The sequence below is a fragment of the Leptonychotes weddellii genome, chromosome 6, assembly GCF_054177405.1.
Source record: "Leptonychotes weddellii isolate Sample4059 chromosome 6, ASM5417740v2, whole genome shotgun sequence".
Classification (NCBI taxonomy): Eukaryota; Metazoa; Chordata; class Mammalia; order Carnivora; family Phocidae; genus Leptonychotes; species Leptonychotes weddellii.
In genome coordinates this window covers 10,520,247-10,547,088 of record NC_138374.1, presented here as the reverse complement: position 1 = coordinate 10,547,088, position 26,842 = coordinate 10,520,247, and the positions used below count along the sequence as shown (strand labels likewise).

Genomic DNA, 26,842 nt, shown 5'->3' with positions numbered 1-26,842 from the left:
GAGCCACCCAGGCGCCCCATTGCCTTTTTTCATTTAAAGGTAGAAACCTGTTTCTATAAAGCAAAGTTTGAATGTAGGAGAAAATACGCTTTTAACTAAAAAATCAGCAAAGCAAACCATTTGAAAAGGATAAATGAAAAAAGTCCTATGAATATTAATTGCTGCAAACAGCTAGGATGCCACACAGGTTAAAATATTTTTGGAAGAAAGTTGTATCCGAAAACATTGGCCTTAACAGGAACTCAGCTTGCATGATCTTTCATGTTCTATTGGGGGTCCAGCACGTGTTAATTTCTCAAGCAGCTGGGACCCTGTCTCCCAGCATCTGGGAGAACTACCTGGATTTTAGACATTCGCTGGCTGACTGGGGCTAAAAAGCAGAAGCCAGAAGCCCCGTGAGGGGTTGGGGACTGTTTCAATACACACTGGTGATAGAGCACATAAGAGAATGACCCAGGACAAATCTATTCCTTCCATCGAGAAGCAAACTCACTCAAACACAACACAAATGGACCTGATGCTTCTCTAGAGTGCATCTTCAGTCTGTGGATATTACATTAGTTCCCTGCTCTCTTTGCAAATGCTAGAACGGCAAGCCTCTGAACACTGAGTTTCTCCCCGACAAAGTACAAATCGAATCAAGAGATCACCATTATAAGAAAGTTCTGCGAGAGGGTTCATTCTGCCAAGCATTTCACCAATTTACTCTCCTGTTCGTGAATACAGCTTGACAATTTGCTGCCCTCCCTCAGCAGATCTTCTGTGACGTAAATACACGCAGAGACACAAGTGGGCCGCTCCGGGGAACAGTCTTAGGCAGCCACAAATTTCTCCTGCTATCACGCACCACCTACTTTGCCCATAAGTTTTCAACCTTGGTCTGAAAGGGTTCCAAAGCTCCTGACATTCTTCTCAATAATAAACCAGACCACATTTGGGTTTTTGCTGCTACGCTCTCTTGCAAATAAATACACTTGGTGGATTCCCATTTAACCAAAATGGGAGATAAGATACCTGGCCCCACCATTTGATAGTTGTCACCTCCCCCAACCCTTAATTTGTACTCCAATCATTTTGCATATTAGATTTCTGTGCCAGCTTTCACTTGATCAAAGACTCTTATAACTCAATACAACTAGTCCGGTATTGTCCCCTTATTTTATAGACTGGGAAATAAAGGTTTGGAGGATAAAATAAGGGTTCAGAGGGTAAATGACCTACCCAAGGTGACCCAACTAAAGAACTACTCGATGGAACCAGTATTGGGACTTCAATGTGAAGGTGACTGTCCCTCCCAGGGCCACCTCCACAGAACCCCAGGGGCTCCTCCAGAACACAGGACTTGGCAAATAAATGGCCCTTCCTCTCAGTTCTCAGCTGGGCTACCATCTCCCTGCCATCAAGAGTAATGAAATACATTGACCCCCACACTGTTACTGAAGGGCACAGAATTTCTAGGGCTGGCTCAGGAAGTCCACCAAGATGCAGCTACTCTCCATAGCCATAGCCACTGGTGTCTGGCTTTGGTGCCCTTGATAAAGACAAATTCCTTCTTGCCTTTTTGCCCACTTCTGCCCCCACCATCCTTACCGTGGTTATCTTCTTCCCACACTCTGATGTGTGTTTTTGCTTTTCCCAGAAGCATTGGTTTGAATTTTTCCAAGACTTCTTGATTGCCTTTCAATTTTGACAAAAGCTTTTGGCTATGCCCTTTTTTCCTTAATCCTTCTTGATTGTTATCAATATAGATAGATAGCTCTAAATAGAAGCACATTTGCAAACTCCAATCATTTAATGGTGTATCTCTCTCTCTTTTTTAAAGATTTTATTTATTTTTGACACAGAGAGAGTGTACAAGCAGGGGAAGCAGCAGAGGGAGAGGGAGAAGCAGGTTCCCGCTGAGCAGAGAGCCCCATGTGGGGCTCGATCCCAGGACCCCAGGATCATGACCTGAGCCGAAGGCAGACGCTTAACCGTCTGAGCCACCCAGGCGCCCCTAATGGTGTATCTCTTTTCCAAGTCATGCTCCTGACCTCCAGTGAGACTGAGCAGAGGCCCCCGCATCTGGCACTGCCCTAGAGATCACCCCTCAAGTCGGGTCATTTCTATTACTCAGGGTCCCCCCACTCAGGAGACTTTCACTACTTCTCAATGCATGTAAGTAAAGGCTTCCTAAGACAAGTTTATCTTAAATGTTACAATCAGTCCAGCAATTATAAGAAAAAGGAATAACTTTTCTCTATAGTATACAGGTTTACTTCTGAACTTAAGAATAAAGCAAAACCAAGAGTTCCCAGCTTCCCAACTCCTGGCACCTGGGGCCATAAAGGTATACTATTCTTTGTTTTTTCATTGATAAAAGTTGCCATTTTAGACGGATTACAACATAAGAAGGTAAGCTCGGAATGCAAAGGAGGAAAAAGAAGTCAAACGTAATTTTCTAGCAGCTTTAAGATCACTCAAGCTAGTAAGGAACTATCAGTGACACCATTTGTTTCAATTTTGTCCAGCTGTTTATCTTGTCTTGTTTAGTTTACCTATAAAATATTTTTACAATGAAAAAAATTTTTTAACCTCCTGAGGTCTTTAAAGCATTTTAGATCAGATTTTTGTAGGCACAATACTTATTTTTCAATACATTTATATTCAGATTAATCTATCATTAGCTAATAACAACAGCAAACACTTATACATTGCTTACAGTGTGCTGGGGACAGCTTCAAGCTTTTTCTGTGGCTTAAATCATTCATACCTCACAATGACCCTGTGCTTAATATTATCCCCACTTCAGATGACGAAGCACAGATGCAAGGGTCACCCAGCTAGGAAGGGGGGGGGACCGTGCTCCAAGCACAGCTCCAGAGCCCACTCTCTTTATCATGAGGCTCTCCTGCCATTTTTGTTTTTGATAACTGCTGATCTTCACACTCACAAAGGCCAGAACACAACGGCCTTGAAGAGAAAGACAAAAACTGCACCGTGGGAAAAGACTGAGAAAACCAAGAGGGAATTCAGCGCAGACAAAAACCCACACCAGACCGGGCCAGAATCATCTAGCATGCAAACACAATGTACATACGTTTTCCATTTACATTTATGCTGTTCTGTGTGGTTTCTGACTTCAGCAAAAGCCATTATTTCAAAGATACAGATGGCTGAGGCTGGTTGCTTGCAGCATATTTCGTAATGCATTATTTATAGATGCTATGATGTCATATCTACCAGAGACTTTCTCCAGACATTAATTCCTTGGAAATCCATACTCAAAAGGCATCTGTAACACTCATCGCAACTGAAGGCTTACAGCATGGATTCCTGCTATTAGTCTGCAGGAAGGTCTGGATAATGATCCTGCATAGACAATTTTTCCAAGTCAAATAATGTCCTAGTAAAATCTCAATACCCAACTTCCTCAAAGCAGAGTCAGTGTACATTATCAAAGAGTCTATCCTAAGTACCCCCAAAACTTAGAGCATTATTAAAGAAAACAAACCAAACATTCAAGCCCAGGAAGAGGCCGAAATGTTCACTCGAAATTCTGAAGCGGTTTGATGCAACACATACACACACACACACACACACACACACACACAAACACACACACCATACTCCCATAAATATTCAAGGAAAAGTGCACACCCGAGAACCTTATTTAAAACCTCACATCAGGGGCACCTGGATGGCTCAGTCAGTTAAGCGTCCGACTCTTGGTTTCAGCTCAGGTCATGATCTCAGGGTTGTGAGATCGAGCCCTGTGTGGGGTCCACACTTGGCACAGAATCTGCTTGAGATTCTTTCCCTCTCCCTCCCCCTCTGCCCCTCCCCTCCCTCTCTCTCTTTCCCAAATAAATAAATAAAACCTTTAAAACTTCATACCAACTATACCACATCAAACATATTACATTTTTTAAAAAAGTCATCCAAATAGAAGCAGAGAATCAGTTTGTCACAACTGATCTATGTAAGGTTCCGGAGAAAGTGGGTCATGGAAACGCTCTATCTAAATATTACTTAAGTGCTTATCGGCTCCAGTATCTAACTTCTGAGAATAACTACCCTTCAAGGATGCAATTCCCTTGGTGGGGAGTTTTGCGTGAAGTGCAATTAGCAGAATATAATAATAAAAATGAAAAAGTTTTAAAATGATCATAATAATAGCAAACATCAAAGACCAGAGAAGGCGAGCAGGCTACAGAGGGCTGGCTGGACCCAGAAAAAGCATCATGGCTTTTTTTTTTTTTTCCAAGAAGCCAGAGACCTCAGAGAAAGCCAAGGGCTCGGGCGGGGCCTCCCAAGGGCACCTGTGTCCCTGTGTCTCCACTCCACTCTCCCCCCAGCCCCTGCCCTGCGCCGCTGTCAGCCGGGCAGTGGGCAAGCTGAGGACATTTGCCCAAGGGGGGTGGGGGCCAGTCCTTACGTTCCATGCTCTGGGGTCCACCTGAGGAGTCTCACGAAGCCCAGGAACCCACTGCCTTCTCAGAGACGCTTCGTGGGAGACAGGCCGGGGGCTGCGGGGCTCCTGAGCACCCTTGGGTCTGGAGGAAAAACAAGACTCCACATCCTCTTTTGAGTGGACTAAACAACAGATGGCCACTGGCTTCCAGTTTCTACCAGAGGGAAGGAAATCAGAACGCCAGACTGTTATTTGTAGCCTCCCTAGAATCTCTACTTTCTAGGCAAAGGCCCAGAAAAAAATAAAATTACCCAGGAGCTCTATCCTGGGGGTGAAAATGAAGACCCTGTCCTGATTTCCTTCACTTCCCAGAGGCCTGTGCTACCCCCCACCCCCCACCCCCAGGGCCTGACATTCGTGCTCAGATGTGCCCTCACCCCCGCCCCCGGGGCCCCTACGGCCGGATGGGCAAGTGACCTTCTCCCTCCAGCATCAGAGGGACTGTGCATTTCTCGGGGAGGAGCTGTGTCTTCCCTGCAGTCCGCCATGTCTGGCACTCATGTTCACGTTTACATTGATGGATGTTTTCTGATAGACTGGGGGCGAGACAGCGAGCAGGACCACTGTCAAAACAGCTGCCTGACTGAGCGCTTGCTATAGATCTCGGCTCCACCTCACAGCGACCCGCCCAGGTCGGGCTCATCGGGGGCCCATTTTACAGAGGAGGAAACTGAGGCGCGGTGAGGTTAAGTAACGTGCTCCGAGGAGCAAGCAAAGAAGGGGATGAGGTGGGACTCAGCCCCAAGCCCTCTGGCTGCAAAGCCTGGGAAGGGAAGGGCGGTGACAGACACAAGAAGTGAAAGGCGGGGCCCTTTTTCTCACAGAACTTAAAATTAATTGAGAAGATGAGACCAGGAGTTCCCACATGGCTATCTGCCCACAATGCCACAGGCTGGCATGAAGTTTTTTTCACTGGTTCATGTGGAAATGAAAATAAGGATAGGGAAATAGTTACCACTTAAGCTGTCTTGATACCATCAAGGCGGCCTTGGGTTGTTTTTAGGAAAGAGATCATTATATTTATTTACATGGTACAAAATTAAGAGACACAGTGGGAGCAGAGGGGAGAGCAGGGCTTCCTGTCCGCTCTGTCCGTCAGCCACCCAGTGCCTCTCCCTGGACACAATAACCTCTAGAAAATTCTGGTGGATCAGGACATTTCCTTACATGAGATTCTGTCTTTACTCTCTGGGGTGTTCAAATGCCCTTTCACTCATGGAATGATAAAGATGGCTGATGATGGCATTGTTTTTAATGTCCTGACTGGAGAAAGGAAGAAAGGGGGGGAAAGGAAGAAGGGGCGGGAGGAGAGGAAAGGGAAAAGTTGTCAGCTCCATATTCATATATATATATATATATATATGAATAAAAATATATATATATATGTATTTTTTTTTTAACTCTAAATATATCTTAACAAGACGACTAAATGGATTCTGTGTGAACTCATGCAGGTAGCTCTGGGCTTGGGTCAGAGATTTGAGTTCTCTGGTCTGTCCCTTCTGAGATTTTTTTTTAAGATTTTTTTATTTATTTATTTGAGAGAGAGAATGAGAGACAGAGAGCATGAGAGGGAGGAGGGTCAGAGGGAGAAGCAGACTCCCTTGCCGAGCAGGGAGCCCGATGCGGGACTCGATCCCGGGACTCCAGGATCATGACCTGAGCCGAAGGCAGTCGCTCAACCAACTGAGCCACCCAGGCGCCCTGTCCCTTCTGAAATGGGTGGTTCCGGACAAGTCCCTGCCCCTTGGTGGCCTCTACAGCTGTCCAGGGAGAGACAAAACAGGCTGCATTTCGGGGGCAGAGAGGGAGGGAGGCAGGAGGCTGGGGAGAGTGGCCCTGCTGGGGCAGAGGGAGACCTAGCTGTGGGAGAAGGCAGGACAGAGGACACCCTCGGAAGAAAGGGGCAGAAGTGGGAATACGCAGCCCCCCACAGGCAGAGTGAGAGCCGGGGGGCTGGGCCTGGGAGAGAAGGCAGGCCCGAGGAGGGGTCCCTGAGCACCGCACAGAGGGGACAGCACAGCTGACCCGCAGACCCTTGGCAAGGCCCTGGAGGGATGGGAACTTGCTTAGAAGGGAAATGAGTCCCCGGAAGTCTGCAAGGGTCTGTTCCCCCCGCAGGGGACGCCTCCTGACAGCTCTTATCAGGGAGCTGCTGCTGTCGCCTGCCCGGGGCCCCCTCTGCCCCCACCGCCCCTCTCGGGCTGCAGCAGAGGAGAGCTATCTGGGGGAAGCAGAAGACAACCAGCAAGAGGAAATTTAGTACAATTTAAACAGCAACTTTCTGAGCCCGGAGCCCTGGGCCGAGGGGATTACTCAAGCGCACGGAGGATGCACCTCAGTCCACCCAGGAAGCCCCAGGAAATGGCCCACCAGGCACCTGCCAGGTTTGCCAAATTTCTAACAGTGCGGGAAGGAGATGTCAATCCCATACAAAGTCAATGAAGGCAAATACAGCTCCAGTAGCACCTGACACCCACCCGTCTAGAGGGTGCTCTTGGTGGCATTCAGAGCTGGTGGCATTCAGAGCTGACACCACGGACTCAGTCGGCTCGTGGGCTGACCACGCTGGTCTTAAAACAACACCCCTCAGCCCAGCCCGGCCTCTCTGTCCTTGAGCTGCTCTCCCTGAAACCACAGGATGGCCGTGATGTTCTGCAGAGAAAGTTTCCCCAGAGGCCAAGACTGCCCCGCTGCTGGGTTGTTAAAACAAAGACATTAAGTTGCTATGTTGACTGTCATCTTTAAATAAAAACTTAAGCCCAGCAATAAATCCGAAACTGGTCCCAAGGGTTTAATGGGATAATGTACAACAGACCCCCAGGGGAGGGTCAAGGCCTGCCTGGCAGGGTGGGCATTCCCTCCACGGGTCGCCCCTCAGTCTGCTCGCAGCGGGAAGGTTGTGGCTTTGGCTTTGCTTTCCAGGTGAGCGGCATCACGATTACCATCAACAGTGTGAGCCGTTGTGGGGGGCGAGGAGGTGGGCAGACAGACTTCAGAGGCATAAGAATCAACCTGGGAACTTACTGAAAATGCAGCTTACTCTCCCTCCCACCTCGGGTCCCCAAGACTGAGTCAGTGGGTCCAGGTGTGGCCTGGAAAGCTGCATTTTATCCAACCCCTTCGCACCTCCAGTGGGTTCATGAACACACTTTGAGAAATCTCCAAAAGGAAAAACAAGGGAATTGCACTTTGAACCTTGGAATTAGGGGTTAGGAACTCCAAACTCTGAGCTTGAAGACATGGTCTCCAATAAGGTTTTGCTGAAAAGCAAGAAAAGTCTAGACAGTAGAAGGTTCTGGGAGGCAGGACTGCGGCTGGGTCCATATCAGGAGTCTGCAGGGCTGGATCCAGCACTGGTGGGGCTGGAAGCTTATATAATTTGGAGAGCCAGTTTAGGAAAAATAATTCGGAGTTACCAAATAAAAGTGTAGTACAGGGTCCCATGGATCACTTGGCTAGCTTCCCAGTACCTCTGCCTCGGGGCCCACGTTCCCTTTCTCACTTGACTCCTTTTCTCACTGCTGGATGGTGATGCCCAAATGGCAGGGCCTCATTTGCCCTTTCCCGTCAGTGGGGTACACTTTAAACCTAAAAATCCAATGGCGTTTGGGCTCTTGGAGGCCAGGCACCCAATACCAATCCATGATGCTTAGCTACTAATCTTTCTGTCACCTAATCCCATGTCGTAAGGCTGAAAAGTGGCTGCCCCAAAAGAGGTACACTCCACGAGTGTCCCCAAATTGCCCAGTCTTTCTGGGGTACAACCCTCACCCATATAACACCCCCCAAACCAGGGATGCTCCAAAACGATGCAAAGCAATGAATAACCAGGCAGAGATGTTCAGAGCAGCTCTGTTTATAATACGAAAGGGGGAAACCAACCATTATTACTCATTTATTACGTGCCAGGCATTGCACTAGGGACTTCATATGTTCTGATGTGTCTAATCCCAGGACTCTATGAAACCCACTTTATAGATGGGAAAACAGACACAGAGGTATGTCACTAAACCAGCTCTCGCAGAAAAAAAAAAAAAGCTTGATCTTTAGCATTTGCCCATTTCCATGGTAAAAATATCCACCAACAGCCAATTTCAAGCTATCTGTGATTTAGCACCCAGTTCTCAAATTTCCCAATAATTTAGCAATTGGCTCAGAGGTCAGGAACTTGCCCAAGGTCACTGAATGATAGAGTCAGGGTGGGAACCAGGAGTTGAACTTGAGTGCAGGCTCTGACTACAGCTCCACAGACCTGTGAAGAGCCACCAAGAGGGAATAGCTAAAAGGAACATCTGAAGCAATCCTTTGACCCACAGACAACGCAGCAAGATATACAAAGCCCACTGACACAAATATAAGCTCTTTACAATGACCCTATGAAGTCCTACTTTATTAGGGGTGTCCTGAGTATTAACACAATGATTTGCATCAGTTGATGGATGGGAAACCAGCTCCCTTTAAGGGCTCACAGAGGGATAGCTGTTTTATTCCCATTTTGCAGATCCTCATTTGCACAGACTCGAAGTTTTCACAGTGGTGGAGGTGGGATTTGGTCCCAGCCAGTCTGGTCCCAGTCCATCCTCTTAACTGCAATGTCCCTCATAAAATATGATATTCAGGGAAAACAGGACACGGACCAACATGTCCAGACTCCTAGCACTAGGAAGAAGTGAGTCTGCGAGTGGAAGGCAGCAGAAAAGCCTCTGAACTCCACAGTCAGGCCAAGGTGGGTTTCAAAGATTCTCCATTACTCCCTAAGTGTGACTTGGGGCGGGTTACCTAACAGCTCCCCGCTTCAGTTCCCTCTTCTGGAAAGTTGCCTTAACAGTACCTATCTCACAGGCTTGCCCCTAAGGGTGGAGAGAGAACACAGAACTGAGTGAACAGAGACCTGGGCCCACATTAAGAGCTCAAAGGAGCAGAGCCATAATTGTGAACGAAAAGGGTAAGGTGGTTGGCATCAAAGGCATGGTCTCATCTTCACCGTGGATTCTTTGTCCTATCAAATTGCTCCAAATTGTGGCTCAGCCTGGTCCATTGTGACAGCCAAGCCGAGTCCACGGTAAGGTCAGCGCTCCCCTGGCGCGAACTACAGATGTGCCTTCTCCACCCTGGTGTTCACCCTCCTCGGCGGCCCCACATTTCGGCCCCGCAGCGCAGAACTGAAGGCGCCGGGCGGCCGGGGCCCCGCTGCCAGTCCGATCCCGGGGGTCCAGCCCTGCCTGCTCTGGGCGCCGCGCGGGCATCATTCGCACCAACATCCCGCAGCGGAGAGAGGCAGAGAACTGCAGAAGGGAAGGAGCCCGCGCGACTTTCTGCTTTCGGATCTAGAGCCCGTACTCCCTCCAAAGTTTGGGGGTGTATGGGATCTCCTTTCTTCTCCCAGACCATCACTAAAAAGAAAACTCCTGTTGTTCCCCCTTTTCTCCAAACTTCCCGCCGCAGCGCCGCTCGGGGCTCTGCGCTCCCGCCGCGGCTGCGACCGCAGGGACGCCGGACGGAGCGAGGAGAAGTGGCGCGGTCCGCGGGGACCCTCGCCTGGTGGCATCGCCAAGCCGCGCCCGAGCACAGGAGGGAGGGAAGGATGCCCGGGACCCTGGGCGGGCAGCGTCGGCCGAGGCGGCTCCTCCGGGCGCCCCGATCCCCAGCCCGCGGGGCCGGGAGCCGCTTACCTGACGGCGGCCGCTTCCTGCTGAGCCGGCTCACGGCGCGGTTAAACATCGCCGCGGTCGCCCGGGGAGGAAGGAGGAGCAGCCGGGCGGCGCGGCAGCTGAGCCGGAGGACGGAGAGGAGGAGGAGGCCGAGGAGGAGGAGGCCGAGGAGGAGGAGGAGCCCGCTCAGCACCGCCCCGGCGCGCCCGCGCCCGCCCCCGCCCCGCCGCCCTCCCCACCGCCAGGCGCCGCGTGGCGCGCTCCGTGCGCCCTGCCCGCCCGCGCCGGCGGGGGCCCAGCAGTGCAGCCTCAGGGGCCCGGGTGGCCCAGGGCGGCCCCGGGTGACCAAACGCCGAGGCCCGGCCCCGCGCTCGGGATGGAGTGCACTGGCCTGGAGGGAGCCCGCGCCGCCCGTGGCTTAGGAACCCTGCCCCGGCACCCGTGCGCCCCGGGGTCCCCCGCCGCCCCCACGGAGCTCGCCAAAGCAGCCGCCCCGGGCCCCGCCCCGCCCCGCCCGCCTCGAGACTCGGCGTCCATCCCGGTCTCCCGCCCTCTTCCTGCAGCCGCGAGAAACGGGCACGGCGCCGCGGGCGCACCGCGCTCGGTGGCTCCGTGCGCCTTCGCGAGGCGGCAGGCCGGGGTCCCCTCCCGCTACACGGACGCGGATGCCGAGGCCTCGAGGTTTTGCAAAACCTGGACGCCGCCCACGGCCTTCGCCTCCTCGCCCCCGGGATCCAGGATCCCCGCGGGCCCGGACCTGCCCGCCCCTCCACGAAAGCCGGTGGGGCATGGCCAGGGTCCGGGCCGCGGGGAGCGAGCCGAGCTGCGCTGCGCGGGCGCCGGGAGAACTTAGATGCCTTCTCCCCGTGGCCTGGAGGCTCCAGGGGCCTGCCTCGGTGGAATTCTGCAGGAACCCTTAGGGTTCCAGCGCCGAGAGATGCCTCTGCCCCGCACAGCGACTTGTTGGGGACACTTCTCTAACTTTGGGGACACGTGGCGCAGCTTCCGGCAGGGCCTTTAGCTCAACTCTCGGAGTCACTCAGGTGCACACTGCGCTCCGGCTTGATTTCTCCTCTACCGCCACCAGTCACCTGCTCAGCGCGGCGCGCCCCGCCCCCCTATCTATTGTCTCATTTCTGTGCAAAACAGCCCCCAAGGGGGTGTCATTAGCCTCATTTTCTTGAGCGTTCGGTTTGCGAAGAATTGTCTTTCTGGAGAGTCTTATTTTTCTCCTTGTGTATCTGGCTTTGTCTCCAAATTGGTCTTTTATTTTTAGCTGTGCTAATTGCTATTTTTCTAAACCGCTCCCCAGTCGTCGGGCCCTGCCACCCATCCTTTTGCAGTGTTTTCTCTAGCTGGCACTTTCTTTTATATCTTCTATTCTGAGCGGCCCGTTCTGCTCATTTTTTCTCCTTCCTTCTACCCACCCGCTCCGTCCCAATTCCACCCCATCGCTGGCCTTCTGTGCTTCTTGTTTCTGGCCCTACCCTTGCCCTCTCAAAGCCACTTTTCCGAGTATTTCTGAGCACCCACTCTCCCCTCCTCCCAGGAGAGCTTTTTCTGGCTCCTGAAGATAGTGAAGATTACGGGGGTTTTGAGCTTCCCTGGAGGATGGTCACTACGGGGACCAGGAACAAACTTAGAACCCAGCAGAAAAGCTCAATTTAAATAACGCCTCCTCCTGTCCTTGGCCTACTCTGGGGGTGGGCTCCCCACCTGCTTCCACACCCCTTTTTTTTTTTTTTAAGATTTTATTTATTTATTTGACAGAGAGACATAGCGAGACAGGGAACACAAGCAGGAGTGGGAGAGGGAGAAGCAGGCTTCCCGCCAAGCAGGGAGCCCGATGCGGGGCTGGATGCGGGGCTCGATGCGGGGCTCGATGCGGGGCTCGATGCGGGGCTCCATCCCAGGACCCTGGGATCATGACCTGAGCCGAAGGCAGACGCTTAACGACTGAGCCACTCAGGCGCCCCTGCTTCCACACCCTTTGTAACATGCTGCAACCACAGGCAGCAGCTTCCTCCGATGTAAGAGCAGGGCTTTGAAACTCAGGCAGAGTCCTGGATCCAAATGAGGTTGCTACATTCTGGAAGCAATGCCGAGGGTATCTGTGCCGTGGATCTCCCCAGAAAACCGTCCTAGAGACCAAATTACAGGTAATCCTAACACAGGAAATAAGACTGGCACAGTGGGTAAGTATCAGGCATAGCTAAATATGCCAGTTGCCAGGTCCAGCCCCACAAGTGTCCTGAAATGCCCTGGGGTGGCCTAAGACATACCCATGAGTGCCTCCTGAGCTAAGAAGGCGGCTAGGCCTTTCTGAAATAGGAGGAAAATAGCCCAGCTTCAAACCACTTTCACGGTCCTCTTAGCATATCAGATGGTGAGTTCAAAAATAAAGACCATGGTCAAGGTTTAATGTACACAGTTTAGAATTTCTGCTTCGGAACATTAAGAGACTGTCTGGGTGAAGTTGTTTTAAATATCTGTTTTAAGTGTCTAAAGATCCAAAAGTCAGTTTTCAACAGCCACTGTAGAAAAGACCAAATATACAAGTATAGAGCTTCAGGGTTCCTAAAGCTTGCCAAAAGAACACACACACAATTAAGTTCTGCCTGCAGTTTGCATGTGGGCTGACAGTGCCCACCATCCAGATAGCATCACTCACTTTCTGTAGCTCATCTCAAGCCTTCTCAAATGATGATAACCAGTCTGGACAGGAAGAGGACAGGCAGCTTGGCCTCTTCCTACCCCTGTTGGTCTCATCTTTGGTTGAACAATCTTCATTCAGGCAAGCAAGGAGAAAGAGCCTAGGATGTCAGAGTGATCATTGACTTCAAAGTTGAATATTTTTTGTTCTACTCAGAAACCTTTAAAAATTAGTAAGCTGTGAGTATATTATAGAATTTCTTATATTTTATTGTATATATTGTATTTTTGAGTCTCTCATAAAGAATATTCTAGGCCAGTTGAGGCAGGTGAGTTATATAGTGAGATAAATAAATAAGTGCAAATAAGTGCCTGACTTGGAGTCAAGAGACCTAGGTACCAGTCCTAGGCACATGCCAGCCCAGCTAAGCATCTTCAAACACAGCCTCACAGGATTGGACAAGGAAAGGATGCCACCTACATTCTAAGGGTGTGGTGTTCACCAGCAATAAACAAGAAAGCCACCTGGCACAGTGCCTGGCACATGTAAGCTCACAAAAATTTACTGGAATCTGAATTACTCTTGCTCCCCCTTACAGTGCTGCTTTAATAAACTGTAGCCTATGTGCAGTGAGAAGTGGCATTTTAAAAAGAAAATATGGGGAATGGGCAGGGTTGGTCACAGTGATACAATTGACAGGCAGAGAGAAAGAAGGAAAGTAAATTGTTACAACCTCTCTGGAAGCCAAGAGAGGCAGATATGTTAAGATACATATTTGGCAACATGTGTAAAAGCTTTCAAAATGTTTATACCCATCGGACCAGTGAATACTTGTACAACTAGTAATTTATGCTGAAGAAAGATTAAGAGGGGCAAAGACTTCTGGGTACTGTTGAACATCCCAACTCCTCTTTCACTGGCGCTGTTCATAGTGCTATAAATACTCATTAATGGAGTGACTAAGTGACAGTATATTCCTATGATGGGATATTTAACAGTTGTAAAAACTGTTTTTTTCATTGAAAAAAATCAGGATACAAATATAGAGAAATTTTTCACTGGGGAAGGGGAGGAAATACAGTTGATTTGTGTAGAGAAAACTTGCAGAAAACTATACGAAAACGTTACTAGCACTTTTATCTAGATGGGATAAGGGGTGGTTTTAATTTTCATTATTACATTTTCCAGTTTTGCAAAATTTCTGTGATGTATATGCTCTGAAATCAGGAAAAAACATCAGTAGTTGGAAACTGGTCAAAATCTCTATGGGGTTTAATGTACCAATATTTAAACCCACATTTTTACAACATGAGTTTTGCTGTCTTTAAACTCTACATTTCCCATGGAGGGAGCAAGCAGACACCAATGGCCTTTCCCATCTTTGATCTCCCTTGCATATCAAGTCAAATATTCATGGCATATCACAGCTGGAGGTCAGCGGAGTACCCTGCAGATCAGGAAACTGAGGCCCAGGGTGCCTGGGTGACTCAGTCAGTTAAGCTTCTGCCTTTGGCTCAGGTCATGATCTTGGGGTCCTGGGATCGAGCCCCACATCGGGCTGCTTGCTAGGGGGAGAGCCTGCTTCTCCTTCTCCCTCTGCCTGCCGCTCCCCTGCTTGCGTGCTCTCTCTCTAATAAATAAAATCTTAAAAAAAAAAAGGAAAGGAAACTGAGGCCCAGAGAGCTTCGAAGAGGATGAGGATGTGTTGCTAGGTCTCCTGAGAGATTTGAGCCCGTTCTTCCCTCCCCGCTCTTGAACCACTCTCCTAGGTTTCCTTCTGCCACATTTGCTGTTTCCCCACCCCCCACCACCCCTTCTTCACAAAACTGGGCACTGCACGCTCAGTCTTTGGAGCTCTTCTCTTGCACACTCCCCTGATCATCTCATCAAGTCTTGTGCTTTTAATACCATTTTTTTTAAAAAAATAGACTTTTTTTAGAGCAGTTTTAGGTTTACAGCAAAATTGAACAGAACATATAGAAGAGTCCCCATATGCTTCTTGCCCCCCAACATGCACAGCGCCCCCATACCCACCTCCCCCGCCAGAGGGGTATGTTTGTTACAACTGATGAACCTACGTGAAATGTCATAGTCACCCAAGCCCGTATGAAATCCCATCTTTATACCACAGAACTCCCACACTTCTCTCTTCAGCCTGGACTTGCCTGCTTGACATCTTCTCTTGGATGCCTAATGAGACCTCTCAAACTGAGTGTGTCCAGAATGGATCCTCCTCTTCTGGCCCACACCTGATCCACCTACAGCCTTCTCATCTCAATTAAGGGCAACTCCACCCTTCCCGTTGCTCAGACCAATTATCTGGGAGTCATCTCTGATCATTGTTTTTCTCACACCTCACATCTCATCCATCAAGTCATCCTGCAGGTTCGACCTCCCAAATGAACCCAGAAATCTATGCTTTCACCATTTCCATCTCCACTATAAGCACCATGTCCAAGGCACCACTCATCTGCCTGGACTAGAGGCACGGCTTCCTACAGGTCTCCCTCCCTGCCTCTGCCTCGCTGCAGTCTGTTATAAACCCAGCACCTAGAGGGATCACTGAAACAAGGGAAGTCTCACCATATCAACCCTCTGCTCAGACTGTACTGGGGCCTCCCTGTTGCCCCAGGAGAAAGCCCAAGCCCCTTATAAAGACTGACAAGGCCCCATGTGACCAAGACCTCCATTCCCCTCTGACCTCCTTTCCAGGTCTTCCCTCTGCCCTCCAACTCATCTGCTCCCGCCCAACCTCCTTATCCCTCAAACACCTCCACACGCTCCCACCTCATGACCTTTGCACTGGCTATCCCCTCTGTCTGGAACACACCACACTGGGTGTGTGCATGGCACACTCCCTCAGTTGCTTCAGGTCTTCGGCCAGATGTTACCTCATCAGTGTTAAATGGCAACCCCACCTCCTGTACTTCATGCCTCCTTTCCTCCATCCCTGCCATGGGGCTCCGCATAGCACATAGCACCTTCTAGCATAGTGCATTTTACTTGTTATGTTTGCTGACTGTTTCTCCACATGGCCCCTACACCCCCCCGCCCCCACCTTCCATTCTCCCTGGAGTCCCAGCCCCTGGAGGAGGGCCTGTCACACACGAAGCACTCAATAAAATGTGTTGATGACCCAAGACAATCCTTATCTCTTCTCTCCCAAATCCCCAGTCAGATGACAGAGAAGCTGCTAAACACAAAGTATATTTTTATAGTAAGGTATAAATCCACCTGGACAAGGTGTATGGGAAAGGAGGCAATGATGGAAGAGAGATTTTAACCAATCTGAAAGCAGATGGGAATGCAGAAACTGTTAAGTCAGAAATTCTACTTCTTACATACCTACTCAAGAGAAATGAAAACAAATGTCCACACTAAAACTTGTACACAAATGTTCATAGCAACATTGTTTTTTTTTTTTTTTTGGTTTTTTTTTTTTTATTCAAGAGGAGAGAAAGAGCGCACAGGGGGGAGAAGGGCAGAGGGAGAGGGAGAAGCAGGCTCCCCGAAGAGCAGGGAATCCAACTCGGGGCTCGATCCCCAGACCCTAAGATCATGACCTGAGCCGAAGGAAGATGCTCAACCGATTGAGCCACCCAGGCGCCCCCATAGCAACATGACTGATAATAGCCCCAAAGTGGAAACAACCCAAATGCACATCAACTGACAAATGGATAAACTGTGCCATATCCTTACAATAGAATATTATTTGGCAATAAAAAGGAATGAAGTCCTAATGCATGCTACAACACAGATGAACCTAAAAAAGTGTTGCACTGGGTGAAAAGAACCATCACAGAATAACATACATCATATAATCCCATTTATATAAAGTCCAAAATAGGCAAATTGGTAGCCACAGAAAGTTGATTAGTGGTTACCTAAACCCTAAGCAAGGAGAGAGTGGGCAGGGACTGTTGATAAGTACAAGCTTGCTTTGGGGGGATGATGAAAAAGTCCTAAAATTAGATTATGGTGATGGTTGCACAACTCTGTAAATATATCAAAAATCATTTAATTGTGTGTTCAAATAGGTGAATTCGATGGTATACAAATGATGTCTCAAAATTGTTTACTTTTTTTTTTTAATTTACAAAGATCAAAAACAGATCACATACAAAGGTTCAGAACTCAAACTGTCATCGGACTCCTTGGAAAGGTACTGGAAGATACACTGCACCAAAAATGGGGGCACTTACTATGTGCTCGGCACATTCTAAATGCTGTTTGAAATACTCTTCTCATTTAACAACCCCTTACTGGGGGCTCAATTCTAGACCGCCTCTACAGACGACTAGATCACCAACTGCAGGTAAAATTGTGGCTCTTCGTGGATTAAAAAGCACATTCACACATATTTTTACTCAATCTTCACTAACACGGTGATAGGGGAGTTTCTAGATGTAGAAACCGTGTCCGAGAGGTCTGGAGAACAGCTCAATATCACAGGTATAGGTGGAAGAGGAGGGCTGGAGTTCAGGTCTCTTGGCTCCCGGTGCTCTTTGCACGACTGCCTCCCACCCAGGAAAGAAATGATTTAAAAAAATCCCTGTTCCAGGTGTCCACTTTGTAACTCTGTACCCTGGTGTTATTTTTAAATGTTGAAGAATCCAGGATTCTTAACCTGGACCTTCCTTCAAATCTAGATTCAAAAACGTCCTCTGAAAAGCAAACAACAGAAACAACAAAAAGTGCATGGGGCACACCTACACCTACACAGACGTATATAAGGTGTGGCCATTAACATACTACTGTTCTGGGGTTCCTGAACATCGCGCTACCAACACCCATGTCCCACGAAGTACTGCCCCATTCCGTGTAATCACAGACACCCCACAGAGGTGACTGGGGAGCCACCACTGCTGAGACCTTTTCAAAAACTTCTCCTTTGGGATGTCATACTCTCCTGGGTATTTCTCACAGTGAACGCTATCTTGTGGACCTATCCTGCGGTTTTGGGAAACTGCCAAAAGCTATTTGATAAAACCCGTGTACTGAGGTGCATGAGATGGCAGGGAGGGTCTACAGCAGGGACAGAGGACACAGCTGTAAAATCCCTGAGCCAGCTGACCGGTGGGCCTTATAAACCAAGCCCCAAGTGACTTCAAAAGAACCAGCATTTGGGAAGAGAATTCCAGCTGACTCCTTTTAAAGACAAACACATATTTCACATCTTGGATATGTAAAATCTGGCATGGTTAAGAGAGATTCACTTTACAAAAGCAAAAAGTTACATTACTAAAGGTTATGGCCATCATATAATATACCCACAAGTGTTCCTTACGACTTAACAAAAACAATGGACACTTTGTGAACTAATCAGCCCCATACGACAGAATTCAATTAAAAAATTTTTTTTAAAAATCATTTTTAACCCAAGCCTCATAGATATTAAAAAATGCAAAAGTTTTAATGATTTTTATTCAGTCTCTGGTTATTCATCTATGCTTATAATCTCTAAAACTCTTTAAAATGCTTTTTAAAATCCTAAAACCCAAGCAAGATACAGTTAGAAAGCAATCTTCAAAAGATAGATCACTTGTTAAACTATTCCCATTTATGATTTCCTAGTACCTTTGGCCAGCCATCAAATTTCACCTAAAAGCTATTTGATAACTGCTTTACATGTGGTTGTAGAAAACATGTCAAAAAAGGTAGTAAACATATAAGAAAATCATCTGACAAAAACACAGGGACTGCAAATCATGTCATTCTCTCTTAAATTTTAGCCAGATGGAAACTTCCCTGAATCACTGCTTCCTAGAGATATGTTGACCAAGTTCTCAGGGAATGTTGACCATGTTCTCAGGCTCACAAGTTTGATATTTTTATCAGTGTTACAGAACATTACATGTAAATTTTTACACCGTGAAGAAAAAAAAGCTGAAATAATATACAAAGCCATAACTCAGATTTTTAATATACTTGGGGTGGAAAAATACATGTGTGTATATATAAATAGGTGTGTATACACATATGAACACATGTGTGCACATATATATATGCATATATACATATTTAAATGGGCGTGTAAGCAAGCTGAAAAGCAGTGAGGATTGTTGGCACAGCCACTAAATGCTGCTTTTTAAAGTTTATATTTTTTTTAGCAATCTCTACACCCAAAGTGGGGCTTGAACTCATGACCCTGAGTTCAAGAATTTCATGCTCTTCCACCTGAGCCAGCCAGGCAACCAACAGCTAACTGCATTTTAGAGACAATCTGTACAGCTTACGTCTCTCAAGAGTAGGCATTAATTCCACCCAGAGATCTAGCATCATCAGATCCAAAGTTTAAGCCCAAAGATCTTTTCATAGGAAGGAGTTACCTGTATAGGGAGGCAAATACCACAAATTTCTGGTTATTAGTATCATTAGATGATCTCTATTGATAAAAGACAAGAGAACCCATTAACGGTACTTCGTTTTATATGCTTCCAGTCATAAATACCAAAACACTTTCTTTAATAATGGTAAATCCCACACATTTACATAATAGGCTATAAAGTGCCATTTTGGATCCAGTCCATACTTTGAAGGGATTTATAGATACAGGTAAAATTTGTTGCCAGGCACCATTTACAACTTCGAACAATCTTTTCCAGCTGAGGTTTTGGAAACCTCAACCTTTTTTAGTCATGGTCACCAGAGAGTTTTTTCACCTTTAACATAAACAGCAGTAAATTCTCCAAGTGCAAACATACCATTTGTGACTTTATAGGCTAAACAGATACAGAGCAGTTGAGGAATAAAGACTGTTATCCGCTACATTTTGCAGGCATTTAGAACTTCCTGGTACTGGATCCACCTTCTTTCTTCAAGGTCTAATATTTTTATGCCATTAGATTAAAAAATGCCAGTAGATTAAAACCACCATAAAGCAAGTTAAGTCAAGAGGAAACCCACTAATAAGCTGGTGACTGAGATCTTAACTCTCCTAATGTCGAATAAAATGGACAAAAAGGCAAAGATGGGGGCGCCTGGGTGGCTCAGTCATTAAGCGTCTGCCTTCGGCTCAGGTGTTTCTCCCTCTCCCACTCCCTCTGCTCCACCCTCCCCCGCTGTGCTGTCTCTTTCTCTCTCACTCGCTCCCACTCAAATAAAAAAAGGCAAAGATGTGTAAGAATAATGTTTCTCAAGAGGAAAAGTATCTAAGAAGAGTCATCTAACAAAAGGAAAGCTGAGTAAATTTGCACAGAGACCCAGATTTGGTGAGCAGGGGACGAAACTGAAAGGTAAATAAGTAGCCCTGGGCAGGAGGGTTCTCCTGCTTATTACTTTTAAATGTGATCTATAAAATTTAGAAATCATATACTTTTACTGTGGTGAAAATACACAACGTAAAATTTACCATCGTGGCCATTTTTAAGTATACAGTTCAGCATAATTGTATAGGCTGAACATGTCTCATGGTTGTGAAACAGATCTCCAGAACCTTTTCATCCTGCAAATCGGAAACTACACCCTCTTCCCTCTTCCCTTCAGCCCCTGGCAACCTCCATTCTATTATCTGTTTCTAGGAGTTTGACTACCTTAGAAACCTCGTGTAAGTGGTATCATTCAGCGTTCGTCTTTTTGTGACTGGCTTATTTCATTTAGCTAATGTCTTCAAGGTTCACCCAGGTTGTAGTGTGTGTTGGAAGTTCCTGCCATTCAAGGCTGAGTACTATCCCACTGTATAGATAGACATTCTGTGTCTCCATTCATCCACCGATGGACGTTTGAGTAACTTCTCCATCTTGGCTATTGTGAACAGTGCTGCTCTAAACACAGGTGTACAACTATCTCTTCGAAAAGCTGCCCTTTTTTGGACATATACCCAGAACGCAGAATTGCTGGATCTTATGGTAATTCTGTTTAATTTTTTGACAACGTTCCATGCTACTTTCCTCAGTAGCTGCACCGTTGTTCGATCCCCTCCAACAGGGCACAAGTTTCTAATTCCTCCACAGCCTCGCCAACACCTGTTAGTTTGTGGGGGGGGCTTCCCTTTAAAATAAAATACACATAGGGCGCCTGGGTGGCTCAGATGGTTAAGTGTCTGCCTTCGGCTCAGGTCATGGTCCCAGGGTCCTAGGATTGAGTCCTCCATCGGGCTCCCTGCTCCTTGGGAGCCTGCTTTTTTTTTTGAAGATTTTATTTTTATTTATTTGACAGAGAGAGACACAGCAAGAGAAGGAACACAAGCAGGGGGAGTGGGAGAGGGAGAAGCAGGCTCCCCGCCAAGCAGGGAGCCCAATGCGGAGCTCGATCCCAGGACCCTGGGATCATGACCTGAGCCGAAGGCAAACGCTTAACGACTAAGCCACCCAGGCGCCCCTGGAAGCCTGCTTCTCCCTCTGCCTCTCTCTTTCTCTGTTTCTCATGAATAAATAAAATCTTTAAAAATAAAATAAAATACAATACACATATATATATACTTTTTACATCCATGGTAAAGTTTTCGGTTTAAGTTATTGAATGTGAAAAAACTTGGAAACAGTTGTCCAAAACGTTTCAAATATTTAAAAATGCACATCGCTAAGTCACTGTTCCCGGAACTTTTAAACATTTTAACTTCAAAATCTTTTTCTTAATTTTAGATTTCGCCGCCTTCTCTTGAACACACCTGCCTTATTCTAGTGCCCCTGGAAGATAAGGGCGGGCCCGTTGGGCAGTAAGCACAGCATGGGCGGGGCAGCGGCAGAGCAGGGACGAGGCGGCGGGAGGGTCTCGCACGCACACTGGCTGCCCTCAGAGACTTCCTTTCCAGCCACTGCCACAAGCACCGTCAGGAACACCAACGGGAGCTGTCAGGAAGAAGTGGACTTGCCCGCTCCCCAGAACAGCTAAGAACCGGGGCTCCCAGCACCAGCAGTAGCCCCCCTAGGCCGCCAGAGGAGGCTCTCAGTGGCCCCCTAGATTTTGGGAGATACCCAAGCAACACAGTGGGAGGCACAGGAACTGTCTTGGAAAATAGAACGGCCTGTACTGCTTCCTTTATTCTAAGCATCAGACTGCTACTCCAAATTTGTACACACGCATCTATTTCTCTCCTGTCCCAGTCCTACCTTATTACTTGCCATTAAGCCCTTTGTTATTAGTTTGCAAATTTACCTCCTATAAATCCATTTATTCACTCAATAACTATTCATTAAGCACATAGACACCATGAGTGGTAAACGAGACAAAATCCCTACTCCTGTGGAATTTATAATCTAGTAGAATATCATTAATCAAATAATCACATCAATCCATATCTAGAGTCTCAAGGATCATAAAAAATACAGGGATAATGAAAGCATAACTGAGGGATCCTTAAATTATGTGTAGAGCTGAGGCACAGTCAGACTTCTGAGAACAATGACAGGCTGATGTAAACAGCCAGGTAGGTGTTGTTAGAAGCAGCTTCTAGGTTAAGAAGGCATATGCAAGGGCCCTGAGGTGGGAGACCTCCATGAATAAAGGAAGTGAAAGACAGCCTGGGTGACTGGAGCTTGCTAACAGAGAGGAGGGTGGAGGGGTGGGGGAGGCTGGATGGGTAGGTAGGCACCTGGTCCTGCAGAGCTCTAAAGCCTGGAAAGCACTTGGGATTTCATGCTAAGTGCAATGGGAAGTTACTGAGGCATTTTCAAGTTACATGTTAGTAGGTGTTTTAAAAAAATTAATGCAACTGTTATAATCTCTAAGATTTATTAAGTGAATAAAGAAAGGTGCAAAACAGTGTATACAACATGCTATCATTTCTGGGGAAAGGGGAAAATAAACGTTGATATATAAATGGGTATCTCTGGAAAAATACCAGAGACCGGTAACACTGGTGTCTCCTGAGATGGGAACTAGATGGTATGGCTAGGAGAGAGGAGTGGGAGGAACGGTTTTTACTGTATATCTTTTTTATCTTTTGAATTAGGTATCATGCTTAATAATTACCTACATAATAGTAAGTTAAATTAAAAATTAAAAAGTCACTCTGGCTGTGTCAAAAAGACTAGAAGGGTTAAAACTTAGGAAAGATACCAGAACAGTTAAAATGAAAAAGATACGGTATCTACTGTTGGCAATGTGGGGACTAAGTGGAATTCTCATATGCTGCGTCCAAGTGCAAACCGATGCAACCATTTTGGGAGATTGTGGGGCATCATCTACTGAAACCCTTCAGACACACATGTAGAACCCCAAATTCCATCCCTATGTATATACTCAACAGAAATGAGTATGTTCCCCAAGACATTTATAAAAATTCATTACAGCACTATATGTAAATCCCAAACAGAAAGCCAAGTGTTTAATGAAGAATAGAATGGGTAACTAGAGCACACACACACAATACTAACAGCACTGAGAACTTGGTGGCATGCAACAACACATAGCATTAAGTCAATCAGATACAGAAGGATATAAACTGCTTAATTCCGTATTTATAGAGTTTGAAAAAAAGCAAACTAATCTATGGTCACAGCAATCATCAGGCTACCAGTTATTCAGGGGGGGAGTGGAGCTAGCCAGAAGAGCAGGCAGGCTTCTGGGCGCTGGCAACATCCTTGCCTGGTCTCCTGCCACCTCGTGACTGTGTTCACCTTGTGCGAGTTTGGAGCTGCGCACATACGTGCACTCTTCTGTAGAATGCTCGGGCACTTATTTTTTTTTTTTTAAGATTTTTATTTATTTGACAGAGAGAGACACAGCGAGAGAGGGAACACAGCAGGGGGAGTGGGAGAGGGAGAAGCAGGCTCCCCGCAGAGCAGGGAGCCCGATGTGGGACTCGATCCCAGGACCCTGGGATCATGACCTGAGCCGAAGGCAGTCGCTTAACCGACTGAGCCACCCAGGCACCCTGCTCGGGCACTTACCAGGTCTACGTGGCAGGAGCTCTTGCAGGGGTGCAGATGGAGGACAGTAGTGGGACCGGGGGGGGGGGGGCGGGAGGGGGGTGGAGAACAGGGAGTGGGTGGGGACGAGATCTATAAAGTGACAGGCTTTTGTTATTTCCGTTTTTGCATTTTGTCACCAGCCTAGTAAGTCTAACAAAACCATCAGCAAATTTAACGTCAAAACAAAGCATTTGCTTGAAAGAGGTAACAGATTGGAGTAAGGTTATAAATACCTGTGAGTAAATGCAAGTAATTTCCAGGTATGAAAATTTAAAACCTTTCTCTTTGACAGCAGAGTTAGATTCAGGGCACATTTAAGACCCAACCAAACTAAGAATACAGAATATAAGGTCTTCAATAAATACTTAACCTTCAGGATAGAAGGGCAAACCAAATTTTAAACAAGACACTATTTTAATTGGACACCGTGCCTTAAAGACCAACACCATTCAGATAACCTGTTTTCCAACACTGTACAAGTCTTTTATAAAAAAAAAAAAAAAAGTTGTCTTCTCATCCTCACTTGAACAACTAAGAAACTGCCTTCTGCTCTAACCAATCAGTAAATACGCTGAAGCACACACTGACTTTAGATCTAGTCTATGTGCTATATATTTAATTGCCACTTTAAGAATCTCAACCGTGTTACTTCCCATGGCTATTTCCAGGTTGTCTGTTATACTCAGATGCTGCCTGTCCAGGAACCCAATTCCTGCCTTGCTGGTAGTCCCTCTTCCTAAAAAAGTAATCCTCCCTAAACATTCTGGCACCACCGCCCATTCTTGGAAGAGTGCTATGCAGGGGCAGCTATGGTTCCTACTGGTGCACCCCAGTGCATTACCAGAGGGGTACATCCATTCGAAAGATGCTTGACAAGCTCTAGTGGGTAGCAATCACGAAAACCACTTTTTTTCTGGAAAATGTGTGACCATGGCCAATAGGGTTTTCTTCCCCGGACAAGAGTTAGAAGAGGAAAAAAGGAATCCACACCAATTAACTTTATTTCAGGTTACCTTTATCCACAACTGTGGATCCTCAGAATCTGCCTTCTGACAAGCACCCAATTGATTCTGGTCAACTTCTACTCCAGTAGAACACCAGGTGGTGTTCTGGTTTTAAGAGGGAGACTAAAATATGTTTATCTTCACTTCCTCCGTCGTAGTCATGGCATTCAACATTTACTTAACATCTACCACGTGCCAAGCACTGTTCTGTAAGCCCTAGGGTTCAGGCAGTCACCCAAGAAAATCCCTGCCCCCATGGAGCTTACATTCTAGTGGAGGGTGACTGACAGAACCAAAGATACAAAAATAGCAAAGCAATCTGGAAATGAGGTAGTCCATTATTAAAAATAAAAGATTCCTGGTTATAATAAACTAAATGTGGATTTTGAACCGTATCTTAATCCCATTTTAATGAAAATGCTCAAAGGCAGTATTGAGCACCGCAGCATCTGCCCAGCATTCTACCGGAAGTGTAGATACATTAATAGATACATACGTTAAAGGAAACTGAAAAGAAATCAGGGTCAGTAAATAAGACAAAGGTGTTGGTAGTATTTTATTTTCAATGACCTGCTAAGTCTCCTAGTCTTCCTGGTAACACGTGCATGTGGTCTTAAACCAAATAACATGAAATATCAGCACTGAAGCCCTGATCACCAGGGTTTGCTACATCTGCCCGGGACCATCTGTTCTCATGTCAACACTCTTCCGAATCAAGGACCTCTGCCCCCTTCATTATCCTAGTCACCACCCCTTTCCCAGTCCAAATCCTCATTAAACAGATACCCAAGGCTGAGCGGGGCCATAGGCTAAAATATAACCTAGCCAAAGGAAACTAATTAACAATGTTTTTTACAAGTTTAGTTTTTTCCAAAAAGAAGCAAGCTAAGATTACTAAATGGGCATTCTCAATTTTGTTTAGCTATGTTAAGATTTATGAATTAGCTTCACTTCTGTGAGCAAAAGTAATCATATAAACCACATACCAAACAATTCAACTCACAACTCTTAACCAGTAAAATGAACTATGAAAATCTAAAACATATACAATGTTAGTATCAACTCTCAGAACAGGCAGAGTTGCATATGGCCACGTACTTCATGCCCACTTTGTCCAGATGGTTTTGGACTTTTCTTCATTGGTATACCAAAACCCAAGGAAGAAAGATGGAAGAACAGGAAAAAAAAATCACAGTTGGGCAAGTTATGGTATCGACTGGTTGTTTATAGCAAAACCTGGTTTACCTCGAAAATGCAATTCTCCAGTATCACCTGGGAACTAGGCTCTTTGCAAATGCCCAATAGTTCCCCAGAACGAAGCAGAGTCAAAACAGGAGATCTGCAGGCGAGCTGAGTCCAGCTGCCAAGACCAACTGGACAGCTCCACCACGTGAGGTTCCTTTCCAACATGCCGCTTGCCTGCCTCTCCACTAGCAGCCAGCAGACAGCACTCCAGCTCCATTTGTCTGGCAGACTTTCCAAGCTGACTTCAAAATACTAGAATATGGGGATCATTTCCCAGAGGAACACTTCAGAGAAACAATGGTTAGTGAATCGCAAAAAACACAACAATTTGGAAAGTTAAAATTTAGCATCTGTATTAGAACTGAGTTAGAACATTAAGGAAGTCATTTGACACATACCTTTTGTTAACTGTTACTCTCATTGACATCCTTGTTTAAAAACCAAACTGGGAATGCTATGTGGATTAAGCTCTCTCTTCCCTCAAATAAAATCCTAACTAGATCAAAAAGTCAATTACCATTAGTGCCCTGACTCTTTTGCCCAAGATTACAAAACCCCCCCCCAACTATATATACTTCCCCGCCCCTCCTCTATTTCCTAGATATAAACTGAACTTCCTTCACATTTAGGCCATTTAAAAACCAAGTCATTCTTGCCCCCAAAAGAGATATTTACACAAAGTACCTTGGGAATTAGTTTCCAGCCTCTGTACTAATTGTCAAAGTAGATCCATTTAAGTAGACTGGAGCCCACATTTCATATTAACCTGTACTAATTAACACATTTGTTTGAAGTTGTAATTATTCACATAATTTCGTTTCAAAATAGAATAGATGGCAATCTAATTCAATAGTAACCTACTTGGACATGGTAAGTAGGACACTTTATTCCTACACATAGAATTCGTATTTAACAAAACCTGCTCACTTGGACCACTTAACAGAAGGCTTACATAAACTAAAGTCTAAATCATTTTCGCA

General features: G+C 46.5%; 1 protein-coding gene across 2 annotated transcripts in view; it reads right to left on the bottom strand.

The window, feature by feature from the left end:
* RGS10 (regulator of G protein signaling 10) overlaps positions 1-10,293 on the bottom strand; it is a 38,761-nt gene extending 28,468 nt beyond the window's left edge. Inside the window, exon 1 of one of the 2 annotated variants that reach the window (XM_081823408.1) lies at positions 10,129-10,293. In XM_081823408.1, coding sequence (XP_081679534.1) covers positions 10,129-10,177 — 49 coding nt within the window. In that variant the 5' untranslated portion in view covers positions 10,178-10,293. Of the gene's footprint in view, positions 1-4,417; positions 4,538-10,128 lie in introns of those variants that run through there. The other variant, XM_081823409.1, reaches the window with a different exon arrangement.
* Between the last annotated feature and the right edge of the window lie 16,549 nt (positions 10,294-26,842).